This window comes from Solanum pennellii, chromosome 8, assembly GCF_001406875.1.
Source record: "Solanum pennellii chromosome 8, SPENNV200".
NCBI classification, from domain to species: Eukaryota; Viridiplantae; Streptophyta; class Magnoliopsida; order Solanales; family Solanaceae; genus Solanum; species Solanum pennellii.
The window spans coordinates 64,084,515-64,101,830 of NC_028644.1; the positions used below are offsets into that span (position 1 = coordinate 64,084,515).

General features: G+C 32.6%; 3 protein-coding genes across 3 annotated transcripts; all 3 read right to left on the reverse strand.

Moving 5' to 3' along the window:
* Positions 1-3,268: 3,268 nt before the first annotated feature.
* LOC114078339 (receptor kinase-like protein Xa21) lies at positions 3,269-6,797 on the reverse strand. The gene has a single exon (XM_027918968.1). The coding sequence runs from the start codon at positions 6,543-6,545 to the stop codon at positions 4,431-4,433; it is 2,115 nt and encodes a 704-aa protein (XP_027774769.1). The 5' UTR covers positions 6,546-6,797; the 3' UTR covers positions 3,269-4,430.
* A 550-nt stretch (positions 6,798-7,347) lies between these two features.
* On the reverse strand, positions 7,348-8,422 carry LOC107028246 (LRR receptor-like serine/threonine-protein kinase EFR). The gene is made up of 3 exons (XM_027919329.1): positions 7,738-8,422; positions 7,554-7,625; positions 7,348-7,373 (listed from the first exon to the last, which is right to left on the reverse strand). The coding sequence occupies exons 1-3, from the start codon at positions 8,420-8,422 to the stop codon at positions 7,348-7,350; spliced, it is 783 nt and encodes a 260-aa protein (XP_027775130.1).
* Positions 8,423-10,604: 2,182 nt separating this feature from the next.
* LOC107027836 (LRR receptor-like serine/threonine-protein kinase GSO1) lies at positions 10,605-14,663 on the reverse strand. Its single transcript, XM_027919330.1, has 5 exons — positions 13,979-14,663; positions 13,772-13,843; positions 12,760-13,344; positions 11,200-12,663; positions 10,605-11,115 (listed from the first exon to the last, which is right to left on the reverse strand). The coding sequence occupies exons 1-5, from the start codon at positions 14,661-14,663 to the stop codon at positions 10,760-10,762; spliced, it is 3,162 nt and encodes a 1,053-aa protein (XP_027775131.1). The 3' UTR covers positions 10,605-10,759.
* Positions 14,664-17,316: the final 2,653 nt, after the last annotated feature.

The following is a 17,316-nucleotide window of genomic DNA, read 5'->3' on the forward strand; positions in this document are numbered from 1 at the left end:
TAGGAATATATATGATTCTAAAAGGTTGAATGTCATGCATCAAATGATAAAACAGAAAAACAATATTGAACTTAACAAAATGGTTCACAACTGCCACTCGTAATGTCGATGGCATCTCTATGCCCAACTATTACTGAGTGACACAGATAGGCCATTTCACTAAGTTTGCTGGCATATTTGAGCTTCGTTTTGAAAATGTTTAATATTACAAGTTACAATATTTAGAGGTGTCAAAAAAGAAACTGAAAAATTAAAATACCAAAAAATGTCTATGTATTGCCTTTACAGCATAGTGCAAGTAGATACTTTTCTCTCTAGTATACGTAAGGTGAAGGTAAAGGATATGAAATAACATAGCAGGATGAAGGTTATTGAATAGCTTATCGTTCTATCACCATCCTTATAGAGGCAACTTGTTAGATCCAAGTTTAGCTAGTGTATTTACGGTATATATATAAAGTCAAACTCTATAACATGTAGGCCATTTGTACTTCAACTCAAAACATAAGTTCTACTCAGGTGGGAATTAGATTGAGGCCATTAAAGATTGATAGTGATAGAGCAAATTGATAAAGTCTTAACCTAAAGCCCTGATGACACAATCTGATTATTTGTTGAAATTATTGAAGTGTAGTTGTTGTATGTTATAATCTCATAATTAAGTTTACTAGAAATTCTGAAATCTACATAAAGTCTGTTGTTAGGCCAATAATAATGGTTTTGGAAACGGCTCTTTGCGATATTACAGGACAAACTAATGCATTAATCTTAAGAGTTAATTAAGACCTGTATCGGTGATGAAAGTCGTAGCTACTCAAACTGGAGTTGGTATGTATAGGATGTGTCAATGTCTTTGTAGACTTGTAGTTTGTCATCTTAAACAACAACTTGTAGACAAAAATGAATTATAATTCAGCAATATGCAAGACTTTAACTGAAAATAAAAAATTGTAGAATTAGCTGCCAATTATATCAAACACCAGCCCTCAATGCAATTCCAAATATCTATCTTGTTATATAAAAATAAATATTTGTACCTGTTTAAACAAATCTGAAACTTGTATGTGCTACTATTTCTATGAACTTGACTTAACAGTTAGCAGCTTAGCATATATTGCAGAATGCATAGTTTTAGACTGTGTATTTGAGATCATAACTCTGAAAATATTGTACCGTGGATAACACTGTGTACAATATATCCTTGTCTGATCACAGTGCACCGCATTTGGCAGTTCTACTGCGTTTGACATCAAATGATAAACTTTAGTTCTTAGATTGAATTAAGTAGGAAATCTCAATAACTCATTTGATTATCTATATGAACTCATCTTGTTGATAAGGTTCGATACACGGTGAAAATTTTTATAATGTATAAGGTATGCCATGTAATAGTTGTATGAAGAATATTTTTAATAAAAAAAAATATATTTATAGGTCTCATGTCTTTTCAACCTCTCCTTTTCTTTTCTCACTCCTCCATCCCGCCTTTTATTTACCTCTCTCTTTAATATGATATATTTTATTACATAAATTTAAAATAATACAACAACAAAATTAAAGAAAAAAATAGTACTATATTAAATTAGCATTTCATTAATTCTTAGATTAATATTTATTTTCTTTGTTTTTTTGTAGCTCATAATACTCATTTATCAAAAATCAAATCAAGATAAATATATTGATACTAATTTAAATTTGAAGTCAAATACTTACTTACTTAAAAAAGTTAAACTAAGATATGTGCACTTAACCTCATAAAAAAAATTAATTGTTTTAATTTTAGGATAAACATAAATAGTTATTTAAATTATACTTCCTCCGTCCGGAATTATTTGTCATGTTGCGCTTTTTTTAAGTCAAGTTGACTAATTTTCAAAGTTGAATTATATCACTGTAATTCGATATTTTTAAAAAAAAAAAACAGATATTCTAAAACTATATGAAAAGTACTATAAATTGCAATTTTTTTTGCATATTAATATGATGAAAAGTTACATCTTAAAATGTTAGTCAAAGTTTTTATAGTTTGACTCTAAAAATAGAAACCATGACAAACAATTTCGGACGGAGAGAGTATTAATCAATTCTCTTTTTTTCATTTTACTCTCTCCATCATTTCAGTCGACTATTTTTTTTTCCTCAAAATTCAAGCTATAAAATATTATTTTTTTCATATGCTAACATGATAAGAATTGCAACTTATAGTATTTTTGGTTGAATTGCAACTTATGTTGGAAGGATTATTTATGAACAAACATTATAAGTTGTAGTTCTTATGTTAATATCACAAAATAAATATACTTTAAAATATCAATTAAATTTTATATTGCTTGATTTCAAGAATAAACAGATATCATATAATTAAGATAGTACAAAAACTTCTGTAATTATGTGTCAAAATTACTTATGCTCTTTCCATTATATTTTCTTGTGAATATTTCATGAATTTAAGTATGTATGAAGTTATTGAAAGAGAGAGAAAAAAAATTTATACTCCTTTCGTTATTCATATTAGTTATTTATTTTTTCTTTTACGGATTCTTTATGAAATTATAAATAAAAAGGATACTTTATTAATTTACTCTTTAAGAATTGTTGTTGCAATTTTAAAAATTTTGTTTATATTTTTAGAACAATTAATTATTAGTGTAATGAAAATAAAAATAATAATATAATTTAACTTGTCAATTGACAAATAATTTTTAATAAATATTTTTAAAAATGTAATAATTAATACATGAAAGAAAAATAATATCAAATGTTCAAAGTAGATGAATTAGACTAATGTCACATTTTCTATAAATAAAATTATTTTTTAAAAAATAAATAAAAAGAAGAGATGATGAAAAATTAAATATTTCAATGAGAAAAAATTAAAAAGGAAGAAAGAGAAATGGATTTGGCCTATTTTTTTAAAAATGAGATCCGGTAATTCACTTGGCAAATTCTAAGAGGAACCTCATACAATTCTTGTCTATCAGATCATATCTAATTATCTATCTCTCATCCATTATAAAAAAATTTCGATTCACATAATATATTGTGTTATAATACATTGTGTTGTAAGATAAATATACAGAATATACTATGTTGTAAATTAGCTATGTATACGTCCATGTATAAAGTCTGTTTAGACTAAAGTTAAAATAAAAAATCAAACTTAAATCACTTTTAAATAAAAAAATAAAAAGTAGAAAGACATTTTTTAATTTAAAAAGTAGAAAGACATTTTTAATTTAATCAAATAAATTCAAAAGTTAAAAATGCATTGGTAAGAATAGTGGCAAAAGTTCATTTTTGTTACTTTTGTGCTTTACATGCCCAAAGGGCTTGAAAATGTTGTAGCCATATTGTTTCACTAGCACCATTAGTCAGTGTTAGATGACCTTTCTAAGGGTAACCTGAAAACAGAATGAAGCACTAAGCAGTACCGACTAAGCTTTGGAAGGTATATTAAGACTGGTGGAGGCGATCGAGGTATTGAATTCTGCTATAGGTCGCAAAATCTTCATGGTTTATTATCAAGCACTAACTTGATTCTCATTTACCGATGATTCAAGGTTATTATTAGGAATTAGGAAAGTCTAGGTGAGGCCAGGAAAGAGGTGTCAGAAATGCAATGACTCTAAAAAATATCATGTGATTTAGTGATCTGCTTATTCAAATTCTATCTGTAGTTTATTTTCATTTCATAATCATCATGTCATATTGTGACCTTACTTATTTAAGTTCTAAGTTCACTTTTTTTGTATAAATATCAGACTAAGCATATATTTACCAAGTTCAGAAAAAAAAGCAGTGAGACTATGATAAATCTTCGATGATAACATTTTATTGATTGATGCTTCAAAAAAAGGGAAAAAAAAACAAGAAGAAAAATGATATACCTACATAAAGAATTATTACGTATAATGAAGAACATACACCAAACAAGCTTTCTAAAATAATTGAAACGGAATATTTTCAATCTCTTAGTTCTATGTACTAATCCAACTTTTTGTGCCCGTGAACACAATGTGACAAATCCACTATAGATCCATTTAGTTTGTCACAGCATTCTGCAGAAATTGAGTTAGGATCTTCTTGAGTCGCAGAGTAATATCTTCCATGCAGATTCTCTCTTCCGGCAAATCATTTGTGCATTCAAGAGCTAATTCCATGATTGATTTGAAGCACCTCTCTTTAGAAGTAAAATTTTCTTCGTCCAGTGAAAATAGATTAATGTCCACTACATCCACCAATTGGTTTGGAAATGATTGGCATATCCATCTTTTCAAGGTGAAGTCTCCAACGAATAGATCATCCACAGGGCTCTTTCTTGTAAAAGTCTCCATTAACAAAATACCAAAGCTATAAACATCTCCCTTGGTTGATACTTTGCCTTCTGACCCATACTCTGCAAAAAAGAAAAAAAAAAGAATCGCAAATCATTAATGAAAATAATTAACATCATTTAAAATTTTCAAATGAACTTGGTAATAACATTTACCTGGTGCCATGTAGCCGATAGTACCCAAGGTCTTGGTATGTGCTATTAGTGTCTCAGATGCTAGAAGTTTGGATATCCCAAAGTCACTCACTTTTGCCACCATATCTCCATCCAAAAGTACGTTACTTGGTTTCAAATCACAATGGACGACTACAAACAAATGACCTCCATGCAAATACTCCACAGCAGAAGCCACATCAATCATCACCTTTAGTCTTTGAGTTATATCCAAAAATTTGTCAGTAGAGTGAAGCCAACATTCGAGGTTTTCATTGGGCATGTACTCTAGCACCAACACTTTATAATCAAAATTGGCACAACTACTTATCACCTTAACAAGGTTTCTGTGTCGAATGCTACGTAAAACTTGACACTCCACTTCAAAACTCCTAAATGCATGTTGCAGTTCTGTATTGAATACCTTTATCGCCACAACCATTCCATCTGCTAGTGTCCCTTTATACACCAAACCAAGGCTCCCCCTTCCAATCAAGTTTGCTTCATCAAAGTTGTTTGTCCCTTGAGAAATATCATAGTACGAAATCCTCTTATGTACCTGACCAACTGTATCAACTAGAGGAAGTTCCGTACTCCTTTTTCGGCATTTCAGAAACCAAATGATGAAAATGGTTGTGACTACAACTCCTGAGGAAACTGATGCAAGAACAGAAGTTAAGACTCTACTCTTTCCTTTTCTTTCAAGACTAGTGACTCTGCATTGCATCACACGGAAGCGTGATGATCCACATAATGCAGGGTTACCCATGAATGATTCAGCTGTAAAATTTACGAATGGCCCTCCATCTGGAATTTCACCTATGAGCCCATTGAACGAGACATTGAAATACATGAGATGTTCAAGATTACTCAAGGACTTGGGGATCATGCCTGATAAATTGTTGCTAGATACATCCAAATATTCCAATGAAATTAAATCTTCAAATAATTCAGGTATAGGACCATCCAACATATTCTTTGACAACGAAAGGCTAACCAAGTTTTGTAGTTGGCCAATTGTACTAGGTATCTGACTAGAGAACTGATTGCCAGTTAAATCTAACATCCGCAAACTCCTTGTGTTTCCCATTTCTACTGCAAGAGGTCCATTCAGCAAATTAAAGGACAAATCGAGAACTGAAAGATCTTTGTTTCTCCAAAAAGTTGATGGAATATGGGAAACTAGTGCATTGGAATCTAAGTAGAGTTCTCTTAAAGAAGAAATATTTCCAAAGCAACTTGGTAATTCTCCAGAAAGTTGATTTTTGCCCAAGATAACTTGGTATAAGTTTTCCATGTTACACAAGCTAGTTGGTATAATTCCATCTAAATTGTTTATCTGCAGGTACAACTTTTGCAAATTCTTCAAGTTCCCGAAATCTGGAGGAATAGAACCTATAAGCTTATTCTCTCCCAAGCTTAACCACTCCAGGTTCCTAAAGTTACTGATGTTAGGTGGTATTTTTCCTCTGATACCACTATTAGTGGCAATGAAATATTCAAGGGAAAAGGACCAGTTGCCTGATCCTAAGGACTTTGGAAGACTTCCATTAAATTGGTTAGTTCCTATTTGAACTGTCTTCAGATACTTGCAATTAGATAATGATGTAAGAAAACTTAACTCGCCTGTAGATGGATCATTCGTCAATTGATTAAATTGCAAGCTGATGAATTGAAGCTGTTGTAGCTTTTCAAGATTCATAGGTACAGGTCCACTGAACAGATTGCGACCAAAATCAAGCTGGATAAGCTTGGTGGAATTCACAATGGAAGTAGGAATCAGCCCGGTAAATTGGTTGTTCCCAAAATAGAGGCCGACAAGATTTGGAAGGGTATGGCCTATGTTTGAGGGAAGTGTTCCCGAGAGCCCATTTCCTACAAATGAAATCCTTTCTAGTCCAGAAATGTTGTACATAGGCCCTGGAACTTCACCCGATAATCTGTTTTGACCAAGAAACAATTCTTTCAAATTCGCAAGATCTTTAAATTCTTGTGGAATGCCACCATGTAGACTGTTGTCACCTAGGTCTATCACCTCTAGATTTGACAAATTTCCCATAGATGGTGGAAGAATTCCCACCAAATTGTTCCGTGGTAGACTTAATCTTCGAATTGCTGATAGATTATCAATTTCACTTGGGATATGTCCTGTAAAATATATATTAAATTGTGTGGTTACAACACTGAACGTACAATATTGTGTAATAGAATTAGAATCACGGATAGTTCAGCAATCCTTGTATTCTGTTTCAACGTCCTGCTGAATACGAACAATAACAAGCCTAAGAAACATTTTTTGTTAATTAGGGCATTTAAATTTCAAATATTAGCAACATGAGAACTATTCATTTACTTCTGCTATTCTCTTTTCCTCTCTTCTTATATGGTAACTGAAGAAAGGAAACTTAAACTATTTGGTCGTCAGTCAATTATCTATACTAAGATGGATGTGTGAGTCACTTGAGACGAGACATTAGAAACTACCATGGTTAGCAATTGGTTAAGTAGCTCTGAGATAGTTCAGTCTTACATAGATCTCTAGATGCACTAGTCTGCAGGTATGAGGTATGAAACTATATGGTGATTGGATTTGTGCAAAAAAGGAACATGGTAGATCTAAAACCACACGGGAGAAAGTTGAAAGAAAGACCAACTATCTGTTAGAATCCATTTTGACTCAGCGAAAAGTAGAGCAAAATGGAATAGTAAGATCCGTAAAGGTGATACCAACTAGTTGATATTAAAGCTTAATCATGTTGGTACCTCCAACTTACTCAATGTTCGTTAGGATGATTTTAATTGTTAGTTATTTGTACGGTAACAGAAAATATAGAGAAATTTTAATGTTAGAAAACTTGAATTTATTGAACCTTAGACTGAGACGGGACTAAATGGATTAACGCAGATAATGAGGATTCATATAGTAGACACAAACTAGCATTGAGCTGATGTAGTAGTAGTCATTGTTGTTTGAAAATGAATAACAAAGAGCTATATGAACAATTTTTGCTAATACTACAATTTCTAATCAACTAGAAATTATTAATTAGACTTAGAACCAAGATACCTGTTATGTTATTCCATCCAAGATATAATTCTCGAAGCTTTGTCAAATTCCACATGTCTCTTGGCAAACTTCCTGTTAATACATATATGAACACAATCAGATAACCTCAAAACATTGTAGAAGGATTAAATGATTCTGAATCAAGTATATATAGTCCAAGAATTGAATTAGCATTACGAATTACCTGTGAGCTGATTATATGACAGGGAAAGGTAAATAAGTTGTGTGCATTGATTCAGCCCACTTGGGATTTGTCCTGCTAATTGATTTTTTGAGAGAAATAAACCTTGCAGATTTGGAAGCCTAGCACATAATCCCCTTGGGAGATTCCCACTAATCCGATTAAATCCCAAATCAATGATCTTTAAGGAAGACACATTGGAAATGGAAAATGGAACATTTCCAAATAGATCATTTTCAGAAAGATCAAGAACTTGAAGCCTTGTGAGAAATCCAAGGCTTTCTGGGATTTGATCAGTGAGATTATTCATTTGCAAAGACAAGTAGTTTAAACGCCTCAGGTTCCCAATTTCATCAGGGATTTGTCCATGGAAACTGTTGTTTCCAATGTCCAAAAAGTTAAGGAAGGAGAGGTTCCCAATTTCTTTTGCTATTGAACCTCTAAATCCAAAGCTTTTGAGGTCTAATGATGTCACTCTTTTATGCTTTTTACTGCAAGATATGCCTATCCACTTGCAAATGTGAGTCCCTTTTGTCCAGTTTTTTGACAACATTCCGTTAGGGTCTGAAGTTATTTGAGCTTTGAAAGCTAAAAGAGAAGCCTCATCAGTTGAAATGTTCGATGCATTCGTAACTGAGAGGTACATTAACAAAACTAGGAATGCTATAATCATAGTCCTGGAAACCATTTTGTGCAACTTCTTTAGCACCTATTTGTGTAGGAAATTAGTAAGTGCCTGAGTTTTTCTTTTTCAAATGCCATCTATATATACTGTTTATACTTCTAATATATACGTAATATGTTTGAAACATTCTCTCTTTTATTTTTATTTTTTGTATGTTGGTGAACTTGACTGCAATTCATTGCTAAAGGGAATTATTGGTTGTGGAGTTCTGTAGTGGTAATTAAATATAATTTACTTGGATTTATTATATTCATGACTCAAGAAAAGAATAAAACCAAATCACTGACTAAACTGTTGTAGTTTTATGCTATATAGTAATAATGTCTTCATTCAAATGTATATAACCTCCGCCTAATAGATGTTTTACCAAAGAATATCAAATCCGCAAATCTAACATGTAATGTATGTTTCTACGTGAATTCAATAGCTTTTGTCTATACCTTTTATATATATTAAGAATTCGCTAACTTGAATTTGTGTCTTGATTAAATGAAATTCTTGCTCTTCTCATGAATTATTAAGAACATTTGTAACGGGAGGAAATGGTAAAAAGAGAGTCAGTTTGACTTGACCTCACTCAAGACTTTTTCTAAATTTGACAAAAAATATGTGATGATTAGAAACTTGAATTAGTAAATTGCATGGCATCAGTATACACGAGGCAGAATCATTCAAAGATTCTTTTGTGAGTATATAAGTTAGTTTTGTTTGCACTCTATTCTTTAGAAAACATTTAATCAAATAATTCAAGTTATTATTAAAATATATTATCTATGAGAATATGAGAATCTTTAGAAAGATTTGCTCTATCTCTCTGTTGAGAGTGATATATTACTTTTCTTATTCGTAACTTCTATTGCAGAATCTAGCACAGATAGTCAATATTATTTTTATTATATAAATAAAAAAAAAGTCAAAAGAAATCTGCATGGTTATGTTTTACTTTGAAGGAGTCTCTACCTTTATTCAATACGAGGCTATTTTAATTGAATTGGTGAAAAAATAGTAACATTCTTATATAGAAAAAAAGATTTATGTTGTTCGTACTCTTTGAAAATGTCAATGGGTGCATGTTGAATTCGCCAAAAGTAGGGTATTTTCGGAAAATTCGACACGGGTGGGGCATCAAAAGTGAAGAGTCCGTGCAACTAAGAAAACATTAGAAAGCTCCGATATTTCAAAAGAAATTTGTTGTGTGTTTTCCAATGATATGGTTTGGTGAAAAATGGGTGAAATAATTATATTTATAATACAATTTATATTGATGCAATTCAACAGTGATCTATCAAAAATAAGATTTAGTCTCTATAAGCTTCACGATGAATCCCTCTAACAGATTCCTCCTATTGTTTATCCCAACTCCACCCCTTATTTAAACACAATATAAGAACATAAAAAAGATTAGATTCTAAAAAAAAGTTATAGTTAGAAGAATATAGATGTCTGAAAAGCTAAGTTATAGGGCATATTCACGTATTATGCAGATATAATTTGAGTGTTCATATCTCGGTTTCTTGGGATACATTGACAGCTGCTTTCATCTTATTGAAGCTCTGCTGCATATATCTCTAGCAAATTCGTAAGATTAGTAGCATCTTATAAGAAAAATTGTGTTGAATAGGCACTGTTTGTTTGTAGGAAAATGCGAGAATTTCTAGAGAAATGTCCATGGAATTCGAGAGTAGAGGGAAACTAGGTTGACCAATACGGTTCTGTGGTTCGATGCTTTCAAATCACAGCAATCCTCTGTATAATTATGGTTTAGATTTTAGGGGTTTTCAGTTACAAAGTCATTTTAGCCTTCCAATCACCATAAATATTATCTTGGCTCTAGTGACTAGTAACAAGTTAGTTTTGTGTTATGTGGAAATTTACAACAGATCACCTTCATACTGAGGAGGGAGATGATCATTTTGTTGTGGCTCGGCCCGTCTGTCTTTTAGCCAAATGCTGCGGGCAAGAGTGGGATTATTACAGTAAGTATTTTGTGTTTTGATACTGCTTCTATCAGCTAATATTTCATAGAAATGACAGTGTGAATGAAATTGCAAATTATCTTGTGTTTTGTGTGGTAAATAGTTTCAGGCTCCAATCTACTGATCATTTTTTCTGGGTAATCAGTTAACACGATCTCTATAAGCATTCAAATTTATGTATGGTAGGTAAGTGCACATCATGGTTTGAACCGTACTACATAAGAAAAGTTCTAGTATTTAAATTAAGAAGGATAGAGGGGAGGGGCCTATCCTTAAATCTGTTAAAGTTTTACGTACTAGCCCAACTATTTGTGCGCGTGAAGAAAAGATGTGACAGCTCCACTATAGATTTCAGCACTACCATTTAGTTTGTTACAACATTTTGCTGAAATTGAGTTAGGATCTTCTTGAGTCGCAGAGTAATATCTTCCATGCGAATTCTCTCTTCAGGCAAATCATTTGTACATTCAAGAGCTAATTCCATGATTGATTTGAAGCATCTCTCTTTAGAAGTAAAATTTTCTTCGTTCAGTGAAAATAGATTAATCTCCACTACATCCACCAATCGGTCTGGTAATGATTGGCATATCCATCTTTTCAAGGTGAAGTCTCCAACGAATAGATCATCCACAGGGCTCTTTCTTGTAAAAGTCTCCATTAACAATATACCAAAGCTATAAACATCTCCCGAAGTTGATACTTTGCCTTCAGACCCATACTCTACAAAAAATAGATCACGCCATCATTAATGAAAATAATTAACAACATTTAAAATCATCAAGTGAACTTGATAATAACATTTACCTGGTGCCATGTAGCCGATAGTACCCAAAGTCTTGGTATGTGCTATTAGCGTCTCAGATGTAAGAAGTTTGGATATCCCAAAATCACTCACTTTTGCCACCATATCTTCATCCAAAAGTATGTTACTTGGTTTCAAATCACAATGGACGACTACAAACAAATGACCTCCATGCAAATACTCCACAGCAGAAGCCACATCAATCATCACCTTTAGTCTTTGAGTAATATCCAAAAATTTGTCAGTAGAGTGAAGCCAACATTTGAGGTTTTTATTAGGCATGTACTCTAGCACCAACACTTTATAATCGAAATTGGCACAACTACTTATCACCTTAACAAGGTTTCTGTGTCGAATGCTACGTAAAACTTGACATTCCACCTCGAAACTTCTAAATGCAAGTTGCAGTTCTGTATTGAATACCTTTATCGCCACAACCATTCCATCTGCTAGTGTCCCTTTATACACCAAACCAAGGCTCCCCCTTCCAATCAAGTTTGCTTCATCAAAGTTGTTTGTCCCTTGAGAAATATCATAGTACGAAATCCTCTTATGTACCTGACCAAATGTATCAACTAGAGGAAGTTCTGTACTCCTTTTTCGGCATTTCAGAAACCAAATGATGAAAATAGTTGTGACTACAACTCCTGAGGAAACTGATGCAAGAACAGAAGTTAGGACTCTGTTCTTTCTTTTTCTTTCAAGACTTGTCACTCTGCATTGCATCACATGGAAGCGTGATGATCCACATAATGCAGGGTTACCCATGAATGATTCAGCTGTAAAATTTACGAATGGCCCTCCATCTGGAATTTCACCCATGATCCCATTGAACGAGACATTGAAATACATGAGATGTTCAAGATTCCTCAAGGACTTGGGGATCATGCCTGATAGATTGTTGCTAGATAGATCCAAATATTCCAACGAAACCAAATCTTCAAATAGTTCAGGTATGGAACCATCTAACATATTCTTTGACAATGAAAGGCTAACCAAGCTTTGTAGTTGGCCAATCGTGCTAGGAATCTGACCAGAGAACTGATTACCATGTAAATGTAATATCCGCAGACTCCTTGAATTCCCCATTTCTACTGCAAGAGACCCATTCAGCAAATTGGAGGCCAAAGTGAGAATTGAAATATCTTTGTTCCTCCAAAAAGTTGATGGAATATGGGAAATTAGTGCATTGGAATCTAAGTAGAGTTCTCTTAAAGATGAAAGATTTCCAAAACAATTTGGTAATTCACCAGTAAGTTGATTTTTCCCCAAGATAATTTGGTACAAGTTTTCCATGTTACACAAGCTAGTTGGTATAATTCCATCTAAATTGTTTTTCTCTAGGCTAAATCTTTTCAATTTCCTCAAGTTCCCCAAATCTGGAGGAATAGATCCTATAAGCTTATTTTCTCCCAAGCTTAACCACTCCAGGTTCCTAAAGTTACTGATGTTAGGTGGTATTTTTCCTGTGATACCATTTTGAAGGGCAATGAAATATTCAAGGGAAAAGGATCAGTTTCCTGAACCTAAAGATGTTGGAAGACTTCCATTAAATTGGTTACCTCCTATTTGAACGGTTTTCATATACTTGCAATTAGATAATGAAGTCAGGAAACTTAACTCGCCTGTAGATTGATCATTCGTCAATTGGTTTATTTGCAAGTTGATGAATTGTAGCTGTTGTAGCTTTCCAAGATTCATAGGTACAGGTCCACTAAACAGATTGCGGCCAAAATCAAGCTGGATAAGCATGGTGGAATTCACAATGGAGGTAGGAATCAGCCCGGTGAACTGGTTATCCCCAAGGTAAAGGCCTTCAAGATTTGGAAGAGTATGGCCTATGTTTGAGGGAAGTGTTCCTGAAAGCTCATTTGCTACAAATGAAATCTTTTTTAGTCCAGAAATGTTGTACAAACGCCTTGGAACTTCACCCGATAATCTGTTTGGACCAAGATACACTTCTTTCAAATTTACAAGATGTTCAAACTCCTGAGGAATGCCACCATATAAACTGTTGTCACCTAGGTCTATCATCTCTAGATTTGACAAATTTCCAATTGATGGTGGAAGACTTCCCACCAAATTGTTCCGTCGTAGACTTAATCTTCGAATTGCTGATAGGTTATCAATTTCACTTGGTATATGTCCTGTAAAATATATGTCGAATTGTGTGGTTACTACACTGAAATGTCCAATACTGTATAACAGCTTTATAGTCACTAAGTTACTATAAATAACAGAAACTGTTAGTTGTATGCCTTTTAAATAGTTCAGCAATCCTCACAATCTGTTTTGATGTCCTTTTGGAGATGGGACTAAATGGATAATTAGGATTCATATAGCAGACACAAACTAGAATTGAGCCAATGTAGTAGTTACTGTTGTTGTTTGAAAATGAAGAACAAAGAGCTATACCAACATTTTTTTGCTACTACCCTTTGAAATGCAAATACTAATTTCTTATAAATGATTTGAAGAGTAAGTTTTTAAATATCAAAGATCTCTAGTGCTACGAGGTGAGAAGTCCAGCAATAAAGTTAGGTGGATTCAGTTAAACCAGAACATTATAAATACCTGTTATGTTATTCCATCCAAGAAATAGATGTTGAAGTTTTGTCAAGTTCCACATGTCTCTAGGCAAGTTTCCTGTAATAGGATATTACGATAAGTTATATGTACCTCTCACGGCCTATGATTGTTTAACTAAAAAATTGTTGGAATCTTTGTTGTCAATATGAACCAAAAGTAGCAGAGAAAGAAGTTGGTTCCGTTCTTTTTTACCTGTGAAGTGGTTATATGACAAGGACAAATATATTAGCTCTTTGCATTTGTCTAAATTGCTTGGTAGTTGGCCAGAGAGTTGATTTCTTGCTATTTGTAATCCCTCCAGCCGCGGAAGATTATGGCAAATGTCATTCGGCAAAGTCCCAGATAGTGCATTATAAATCAAATTGATGACCTTCAAAGAAGAGACATTGAAGATAGACGAAGGAACAGATCCAAAGAGATCATTTTCAGAAAGATCCAACAACTCGAGCCTTCTCAGTAATCCAAGACTTTCTGGAATTTGACCTGTGAGATTATTCATTGACAAGGACAAGTGCTTCAGCCTCCTCAAGTAGCCGAGTTCATCAGGGATTTCACCGTTGATACTGTTGTTGCTAATGTCCAAGAAACTAAGAAAGGAGAGGTTCCCAATATCTATCGCGATTGAACCTCTTAGTCTGAGACCATTGAGGTCTAGTGATGTCACTCTTTGATGCCTTTTACTGCAAGATATGCCCATCCAATTGCAAACGTGAGTCCCCTTTGTCCAGTTTTTCGACAACATTCCATTTGGATCTGAAGTTATATGAGCTTTGAAAGCTAAAAGAGCAGCCTCATCAGTTGAAATGTTCGATGCATCAGTATTCGAGAGGTACGTTAACAAAACTAGCAATTCTATAATCATAGCCATGGAAACCATTTTGTGCAACTTCTCTTGCAGCTATTTGTGGGGGAAATTTATAAGTGCCTGATTTTTTATTTTTTATTTTTCAAGTGACATTTATATATATTTCTATAATTAAAGGCAATAAAGAATCATGTATTAGCACTGGAATATATAGAATCTAGAGTTCAATGTCAATGATCAACATATATACGTAATATGTTTTGAGACATTTTCTTTTAATTGAATGTTGCTGAACTTGACTGCAATTCATTGCTGAAGGGAAATCATTGGTTGTGGGATTCTGTAGTGATACTAAAATAATTTACTTGGATTTATAAGCCTTGTATATCCATTATTCAAGAAAATTAAAGACTAAAATCATGATATAACGTCATCATTCGAATGTATATAGCCTCCGCTGAATAGATGTTTGACAAAAGAACGTGAAGTGTTACGGTCAAATTAGCGAATCAAACGAATAATATTGGATTTACGTGAATTCAATAACTTTTATCTCTACCTTTTATATGTATTAAGTAATTTATTAAAGGTCTACACATATTTCGTTATGACCTTAATTATTATCGTATAGTACTATCTTGCAGTCTGTGTGAGAGTACTATTTATGATGTTGTCTGGTAATCATCCATAAATTTCAAATCTCGAATCACATTTACTTTGTAATGGGAGGAAATGGTAAAAAGGAAGTGAGGTTGACAAGATCTCAAGACTCTTTCTTAATTTTGATGAAATGTAATAAAAAACTTGAATTAGTAAATTGCATGGCATCACTATACACCTGTCAGTCTAGTGTTTAGAGAACATTTAATCAAAGAATATAAGTTATTATATATATTATCCATGAGAATCTTGAGAAAGATTTTCTGTATCTGTCTGATGAAATAGAATTTGGAGTTCCCCAATTCTATATTACTTGGCTTATTCTAACTTCTAGTGCAGAATCTGCAGATGGTCAATATTCTTTGAATACATAATAGCAAATTTGATTATTAGTTTCATTTTTGAACTATTAACTATTGATGGTTCTAAAAATATTGATTACTTAACTAATTGAATTTAAATATATCCTCGATCTTGCAATATGAGAGAAATATATCCTTAAATTTTTTCCTTTTCAACACTTCTTTCGTTTTTCTAATTAAAAGCCTCATACTCCTACAAGAGTCTGAAACCACTTGATATGTCATGTGACAAATAAAAGATGTATTTAAGTTTGGCTAGTCATACAGAGAAATATTTTTAAAGCGGTCAATAGCTCGGAAAAAAAACAAATAAATTATGTATCTACAAATTATAAAAGTCTACCTTTAATTAGGAAAGTCATCATATGCAATTTATGTATGCTTTCCTAATTGGGGATACAAAATCAATCTTGTTAAACCCCTAAACTATTACAATCATTTTAAGAATTTTATATATGTACTATTTGAGTGTTAGACAAAAGCCTTAAACTATCATAAAACTCATATTAAAATATCTCTTAGAGGAATATGACATGTCATGTCAATATTATGTTTGACAAACTCAATTTCAAAAAGTTCAAAGTGGTTATACACGTAGGTTTTAGAAAAATTCTAGATTATCACTGTTTTGCGACTTTCATACCTAAAACTGTTCGGTGTTTACATGACCACTCCTGAATTATACCATGAAATTATTGTGCTAGGTGGCCTAATCCTGAATTTAATAGGACTGGATTAAGATTTTTGGAGTCAATTTAAGAAAAAAAATTTTAATCCATCCTGAATAAGCCTGTTAATTTGTGGGGTTTGAGAAATATCGGTAGGGCCGGTACGTGGGCCAATAAAAATTGATAAAAATATAATATAATATTAAATTTAAAATTAAAGAGAATCCAAACTCAAAACAATTAGGTTAATATTTCTATTTAGCTATTTATACTGTTACTTGAAAAAAACTTAATAAATATTATAAAGATAATTTTATTTGTGGATTTGATTAACAAATAGTAACATTAACATCATGTAATATTGTTTTGTCGATATTTTCGATAATTATTTTAAATTATAATTTATAATTTAATTTAATAATTATAAAAAAAAATTAAAAAAGTGGACTGGCCCGGCAAGCCTGTAGCTCACGTACTTACGGTTTGGGCCGACCATTTTCTGACCCACGCAAAAAATGGCTAGCCCGGTTTAACCCGTTAAATATCAAAGCATGTATGGATTAGCCCGGATGAGGTGTGTTAGCCCATATTGACAACTCTATCCCTACATCAAAAAGGTATTTAATATGTCAACTTGAAAAGAAAAGATTTCCCAAAAATGATCTGCTTATACTCTATCAATTCCATATCTCACTTAGTGAAATTTTACTGAATATATTGTTGTTGTCGTTGTCCTCTACCATCATTTTAAATTTAAAGAACATGCAATGTAAGAGGTAATTTAGAAAACTTAGTTCGCCCGTAGAAGAAGGATCATCTGTAAATTTATTCCTCTGCAAGTTGATGCTTTGAATCTGTTGGAAATTTATTACTACAAGATAAATTGGTCCATTTCCTCTAAACATGTTAGATTGGATTGAATCTTAAGTCATTGTGTGTTACTATCTGAAAAGACCAATATTTAAATTTATTGCTCACAAGTAAAAATTAGAACTAAAAATATACAAACATGAAGTTCAACATATATTATAACTT

Bases quoted from the DNA above. Each gene is read 5' to 3' on its own strand.
- LOC107028246 (XM_027919329.1), bottom strand. From the start codon at position 8,422: ATGGTTTCCAGGACTATGATTATAGCATTCCTAGTTTTGTTAATGTAC. The intron at 7,626-7,737 runs GTAATTCGTAAT...ATGTATTAACAG, and splicing joins GTCATATAATCAGCTCACAG to GAAGTTTGCCAAGAGACATG. The intron at 7,374-7,553 runs GTATCTTGGTTC...TAATCCATTTAG, and splicing joins TGGATGGAATAACATAACAG to TCCCGTCTCAGTCTAAGGTT.
- LOC114078339 (XM_027918968.1), bottom strand. From the start codon at position 6,545: ATGGGAAATTTGTCAAATCTAGAGGTGATAGACCTAGGTGACAACAGT.
- LOC107027836 (XM_027919330.1), bottom strand. From the start codon at position 14,663: ATGGTTTCCATGGCTATGATTATAGAATTGCTAGTTTTGTTAACGTAC. The intron at 13,844-13,978 runs GTAAAAAAGAAC...ATCCTATTACAG, and splicing joins GTCATATAACCACTTCACAG to GAAACTTGCCTAGAGACATG. The intron at 11,116-11,199 runs GTAAATGTTATT...TATTTTTTGTAG, and splicing joins TATCGGCTACATGGCACCAG to AGTATGGGTCTGAAGGCAAA.